This window comes from Colletotrichum lupini, chromosome 2, assembly GCF_023278565.1.
Source record: "Colletotrichum lupini chromosome 2, complete sequence".
NCBI lineage: Eukaryota > Fungi > Ascomycota > Sordariomycetes > Glomerellales > Glomerellaceae > Colletotrichum > Colletotrichum lupini.
Window position 1 is genome coordinate 2,699,196 of NC_064675.1, and position 6,973 is coordinate 2,706,168.

Below are 6,973 nucleotides of genomic sequence, written 5' to 3' on the forward strand. Positions count from 1 at the left end.
ATAATAACGGCGAGCCGGAGTACGAGGTCTTTAAAGTAGTTAAGTTATATTTATATAAGGAAAAGCTATAGTACTAAGTAGATTAGAAGGAATATAATACGGATCTAACGTAGTACGACATAAAGAGCTTTAAATATACGCCGGCGGCGCTATAAGCGTTTTATTATTAGTACTTAATTACTAAGGGTCCGCTATAGAACTTAGATATATAAATAGAAGCTACCGTAGCTAGCGATTTGCTACTACTAAGGGACGATAATAATATAATAGTAGTAATTATAGCTACGGATTCGCTAAAATAAAGAGTAATTAAGAGGTTTATTTTTCGGCGCTACGGATAGCGCCCTCTAGTATAGAGGGGGGGGTAATATTACGGTAGTAAGTATTAGGGCCCTTGTAAGCCCCGTGGCTTAGCCTTAGGCTACGAGGCTAAGCTCTTAGTAGTTACGTAACGAGCTAGACTGCTAGGCCTAAAGGGCTAGCTCGCTAGCTTTTACTTACTATTCTATTTTTTCCCTTTTTACGTTAAGTCTTTAGTTAATTAGGTTAATATAGCAGCGTTCCGACCTACCTTAAGTTCCCTTTCGTAATACTCGTCTTTTTAGCCTTTTTTTTAAATTAATAATAATTTTAATAAGAGGTTATAGGACTATTTTAAAATAGCCGCTTTCTTTTTAAGTTAATTTCCGAGATCCGTAATACTCTTAACTTAATATTATTAAGACCTCTAAATCCCCTCTTCTTTTATTAAACTATCCTTTATATTATATTCCTAAGTAATACTTAGGGGGTAGTTAAGGGAGTTATAAAGAGGTTATTTAAATCGTAAGCTTAAAGTCGTACTTATAAAATCTTTATAATAATAAACTTTTTTATATACTATTAATTTTTCTAACTTAATAACTCTTATAAAATTACTTTTATTATTAAATAAAAATATTTATATTTAAAGATCCCCTTTTTTAATTATATAATATCTTTTTATATTATATTATTAAGCTCGTTCGTTATATTAATTAATTAAATAAGTAGTCGTTACGTAAGTATTTCTTTTTATTAATTTAACTAATTAATTTTTGATTACGGGCCGGCTATAGAAAAGTCGTTTAATAAAAAAGCTACTCGGGGTAATAATAAAAAGCTAGTTACTTAAGTAGTTTTGTTAATTAACGTAGTTTAACGTAATAAACGTTAACTTTTTATAAATAATAAAGGGCTACGATTACTTAATTCCGTATAGTATTTAAAAATCGCTTCTTCTTTTATTTATTTTTATAAAATTAATTAATATAAATCTCTTATCCCGTGCGGTATTAAGAAGTCGTCTTTTTTATATAATAAAATACCTTACCGATTTATAATAATAGAATTTAATTACTAATTAGTATTAATATCCTTATTATAAAATAGTTAGTTTAAACCGTAATTAACGAAGAGATTAATTAAACTATATAAATATTTACGTAGTAAGTATAAAAAGGAGGTTCTAACTATAAGTTAAGCTAGCTATGATAATTATAAATAGGGCCCCTAATTGGCCCCTACGTAGTTAGCTATATACCGCGGTCGAATTAGACTTCTAATCCGATAGATATATAACTATATCGACTACTAACTAATAGCTTAACAGATCATATTGACTTTGTTATTCGCCGGAATTTAGAGCATATTCTGTTAGTATATACTATTCCCGTTAAGAATCCTTCTATCGAGGGAGGAATAGTGGTAGTTGCTCTGATATATGGCGATATGTTAATGCATAGGGTGTGTCCTTTAGCGAGTTTGTGAGATAGAAACCACTCCTCCCCCTTTCTTCTTAAGCCAGAGTTAGGCGCATTCTGACTTCTTTAGCTTTGCGTTCTTATTCTTATTTGAAATTGTAGAGCGTCTGGATGACACCGAGGATGCTGGAGCCAAACATGCTTATAAGTCGCTACGACGGAGAATAGACTTGGTCTGTCGCGGCTACTTGCAGTGGCTTTCGAAAGCTGGTCTTACGGAAGGAGGAGTTTTTGTAGCAAATTACTAGCTAATAGGTAAAGTCATGGTTGATAGGAATGATGGTTCATTTTTGCTATGCGACTTTTTTACCGATATACCGTTCTACTTATTGAAGATTTCCGCGTTTATGAACACCTATAATAATAATGACTATCGGAGACTTGCCCGAAGGGTGATACGCAAGGTTGCTCAATCCTGGCTTTATGCCCTTAATAAGTCTGATAAGCGTGCCTCCTATGTCTGGCCTCACGCACAAGATGAAGGGTATAATAAATACAGACTTAATGAACATGTCTGGATATGGAGAGCGTTGAAAACGATCGAAGATGATCGGCGAAGATCTTCTGAAACGAAGGACCACCCGGACGATGGGGAAATAGATCGTGAAGAGGTGGCTGAGGGTGACATAAAGGATTAGAAAGTTCTTGGCATAGGTCAACGAGACTAATATGTCAGTGATGATGAGAAGATTTTTAGGAAGTTCGACTCTGATGTTATCTAGCGGGATATCCTGAGGCGGTTTACTGTCGAGAACGACGTGTCTAAGAAACGAATGCTGGTAATAATGCGGTCTCCCCGCGAGACGCGCTTTTTGCTCTATACTAGCGATACTGCTTTATTCTACGGCATTAAGTGAAATTTCTTTTTATAAACAATTTTTAACGAGGTTTGGGATAATACTATTGTCGGATTAGAAGTCCAATTCGACTACGGCATATAGCCAACTGCGCAGGGGCTAATTAGGGGCCCTATTTATAATTATCGTAGCTAGCCTAACCTATAGTTAGAACCTCCTTTTTATACTTACTACGTAGATATTTATATAATTTAATTAATCTCTTTGTTAACTACGGTTCTAACTAACTACTCTATAATAGGGATACTAATACTAATTAGTAATTAAATTTTATTATTATAGATCGGTAAGGTATCTTATTATATAAAAGAGACGACCTCTTAATACCGCACGGGATAGGAGATTCGTACTAATTAACCTTATAGAAGTAGACGAAAAAGGGGGCGATTCTTAAATACTATACGGAATTAAGTAATCGTAGCCCTTTACTACCTACGAGAAGTCGACGTTTATTACGTTAAACTACGTTAATTAATAAAACCGTTTAAGTAACTAGCCTTTTATCGTCGCCCCGAGTAGCTTTTTTACTGAATAATTTTTCTATAGCCGGCCCGCAATTAGAAATTAACTAGTTAAATTAATAAAAGTACGGTATAAAAGAGTACTACGTAATTAAAAAAGGGGATTTCTAAATATAAATATTCTTATTTAGCGATAAAAGTGACCTTATAGGAGTTATTAAGCTAAGAGATTTATAGTATATAAAAAAGTCTATTACTATAAGGATTTTATAAGTACGACTTTAAGCCCGCAATCTAAACGACCTCCTTATAACTCCCTTAACTACCCCCCGGGTATTACTTAAAAATATAGTATAGGGGACGGTCTAACGAGAGAGGAGGGGATTTAGAGGTCCTAATAATATCGAGCTAAGAGTATTACGGATCTCGGAGATTAACTTAAAAAAAAGGCAGCTACCCTAAAGTAGTCCTACGACCTCCCGCTAGAGTTATTATTAGCCTAAGAAAAGGCTAAAAAAACGAGGATCTAAGGGAAAAAGAAAAGAATCCTTTAGAGGGCCGCTAAAGGGCTTCTTTTTTATATTAGCTCCTAGCGCGAGATTACTAATTTTAAGAAATTAACTAAGGAAGCTATTTAGAGATTATAGAGAGCACGAGGCTTAAGAAGCTAGAAATATATAGAATAGCAGAAATTAATAACCGGTAAAGATCCCGAGACTAATTACTATATCTTTTTATAGTAATTTAAACGTCTATCGCTATTATTATTAAAAAGAACTATTAAAACCTACCCTTTTTTATTAAATAAAAAGGAGGATCTTAGTAAGTATAATAGCTAGCGATTTAAAAGGGTAGTAGTAATTATTAAAAATAATAAAAACGAGAGTAGTAACGAGACGGTAAGAAGAAGCGGGAATCTCTTAGACCCCGATAAATTCGTTAAGTAGCGAAAGTACGGATTTACTACGACCCGCGCGCGGATTAGATATATCCTTATTAAAATTAAATACGCTAGTAATTACTAATATAAGTATAAGCTAGAGCACGACCCTTAGTAAGTTAGGGTAAGGAAAGAAAGGACGAAACCCGATCCTAAATAGAATCCTAATCCTTTATAAGTAAGTAAATATTAACCCGGACTATTAGGGGACGTAGATATATAAAATCGCAAATTAGCCTAACGGCGAGTAAATTAATACAGTATTAATCTATTTAACTAAGGTTTATAAGAAAAAGGGGCTATAGGGGTAACCCCTATTTTATAAGATTATAAACGACCTTAGTTACTAGCTAAACAAATAGTTCGCGAGCGCAAGCTTAAGAATTATAAAAGTAGTTAATAGATTCCTCTACGGGCGAGGGGTATTACTAATATAATTATAATTACGAGAGCTATACGAAATACTAATAGTAATAATTATAAAAAAGGAATTCGTATTATAGAACTAGGCATAGGTCGATAGAGCGTATAATCGCTTTAACGAATTTAAAAAAAGGGTAAACGACCTAGATTTCCTCCTTATAATTACTAATAGAAATCTATTATCATAAAAGAATATACTAAGATAAAATATAGTACTAGAAGTACGATAATCGATAATTCTATTTATTTTAATCTATAACTCGTTACCGCTACTAATACGAAATTCGGTACCGATTAGCTAATAAAAAAAGAAGTAAACGACCTAAAATTACTAATAATACGTAGCGACGCAGGGATCGTATATAAATACCGAAAATCTAATAGTAAATACGAAGTAATTTATAGACCTTAAAAAGATCTTCTTAAAAGAGAAATTATACTCTAAGGGGAAGTATAAGGTTTTATAAAAAACCCTAACGATATTTTATGATTATTATAAAAAAGTCGGAATTAGGGAATATTAATACTATTTGGTAATTAATATCGTACTCGTAGGCAAAGCCTCTAATTATTACTACGAAGTAATACGTAATCTCGATCGAAACGACTTTTTTAATATAATTAACGCAATCTAAAGCCGCTTTAAGACCTATAATAGGAACCTAGAGCTCCTATCTAAGCTATGAGCGATTTCTTTCGTATTTATAGCTAGGATAATAAAGAGTAAATTATAAATAGAGATCCTCGAAGAGCTTATTAATCGAATCGATAAGCTAGCGAAAACCTAGCTAAATAAGGGGATAAACGAGTAAAAAGTCGAATATTCTTATACCGTAGTTTAGCGTATATTAAAGGTAAAAATTACCCTATACTAAGTACCTAAAGACTACGAGACGCTCTACTTAAGGCTAAGATCTAGCTTTAATATTAAAATAAAAATACTGCGCTAAACCTACCTCTAAATATATAACGGCCCTTATTAATAATATTAGGTCGATCGAACGTATAATAAGAAAGGAAAAGAGGCTAGATATGGTAATTACTAGTAAGGAGGCTTAGATTTATTTAATAAATAGAGATTTAACTTATAGGTAGGGTAATAGAAAAAGTAATATTATATTTATAAAAAGGATAGATATTAGTTAAGTAACTACTCTAAAAAAGAGCGTACTAAATCGTACGAATAGTATAAAAAGTCGAGGGTAATAAACGGTAAAACTAGCCCTCGTCGGTTTAACTAATTCCTCGTTATATATAAGGGCAGATCCGGGGGCACGGAACCTAGCGACGGTAGTTAAAATAGTAACTTAAAATATATACCCTCTATAAGAGATTCGGAAAATAAAGAAGATCTTACCCTCTATACTAACGAATTAAATTACGACGAAATCGATAATATTAACTACTCTTTTTTCGCCCTGTTAGCCTCCGGAGGATATACGAAGCTAAACGAATAGAGGGTAATAAAAGCTCTTAATAAGTAGGTTTTTATTTACGGATAGTAAGGGAAGGTCCCTTAGATAACGAATACGGAAGTAGCTAAAAGGGCGAATTTAATAAGGCCAAAGCCTATTTTCTTAACGATTAAAAAAAAGACGCTATCTCTTTTAATATTTAAAAAAAAGGAATATAGTACTAAGTAAATCTAGGAGTAGCTAGAGGGGTCCTTTTTATATTACCTAGATCTTTTAAATACTAAGCTCGTATAAGCATTTTATACGAGCAAAAGGTACGGCCTAAACGATTTTTATAGGATTATCCTAAATACTAGGGTATCGTAATAGTTAACTAAAAGAAAAGGGTAATTCTAAGCGCTATAAAAGATCGTACTAGTAACGCTTAATACGTTAACGGCGGGTATTATAAGGATTAGTTTCGGCCTAAGTAAAGAAATTATCGCCCTAGGTATAATAAAAATAGAGACGTACTTCGGAACGATAACTTTCTATATTTTGCCCGTTAATACCCTATTTCTCTTATATTTAAAAAATATAGATCGACTAGGTATTATATTTAATAATACGAAGAATAGAATCTCTAGCAGTAAGTACTTCGAGGTAGTTAAACGACGATAGGGGTATACGTTTATAAAGCTTATTAATAATACGAAGTCGATTAATTACCTAACGGAAAGTGAGCTTAAAAAACTATACTAGAGATTCGGGTACCCGTTAGTTACGAGGCTATATAACCTCCTAAAGTAATTAAATAATAATAATATCGAAATAGGGGCGCTAGAGTAGTTAATAAAAGTATATTATTAATATTAGATAAATGCGCAAAGCCCACGCAAATTTAAGTTTAAATTGCGTAATAAGCTTAACTTTAACTAAGAAATAGTTATTAATATCTTTTACTTAAACAGTCGGCTAGTACTATATATAATTAACGTAGCTATATCTTTCTAAGTAAGGCAATTCCTCTAGGATTTATAAATAAAAATAGTATAGGTAGCCCTACGAAAAAGCTAGATCGATATATACTAAGGACCGCTAGACGGCATTAGAACCG

At 32.7% G+C, this 6,973-nt stretch overlaps 1 protein-coding gene across 1 annotated transcript; it reads left to right on the top strand.

Annotated features, from left to right (window-relative positions):
• Positions 1-6,303: 6,303 nt before the first annotated feature.
• CLUP02_03097 (uncharacterized protein) lies at positions 6,304-6,537 on the top strand (the record flags this gene model as incomplete). The annotated part of the gene is made up of 1 exon (XM_049282124.1): positions 6,304-6,537. A coding segment is annotated over one exon (234 nt), but the record flags the coding sequence as incomplete, so codon positions are not given.
• Between the last annotated feature and the right edge of the window lie 436 nt (positions 6,538-6,973).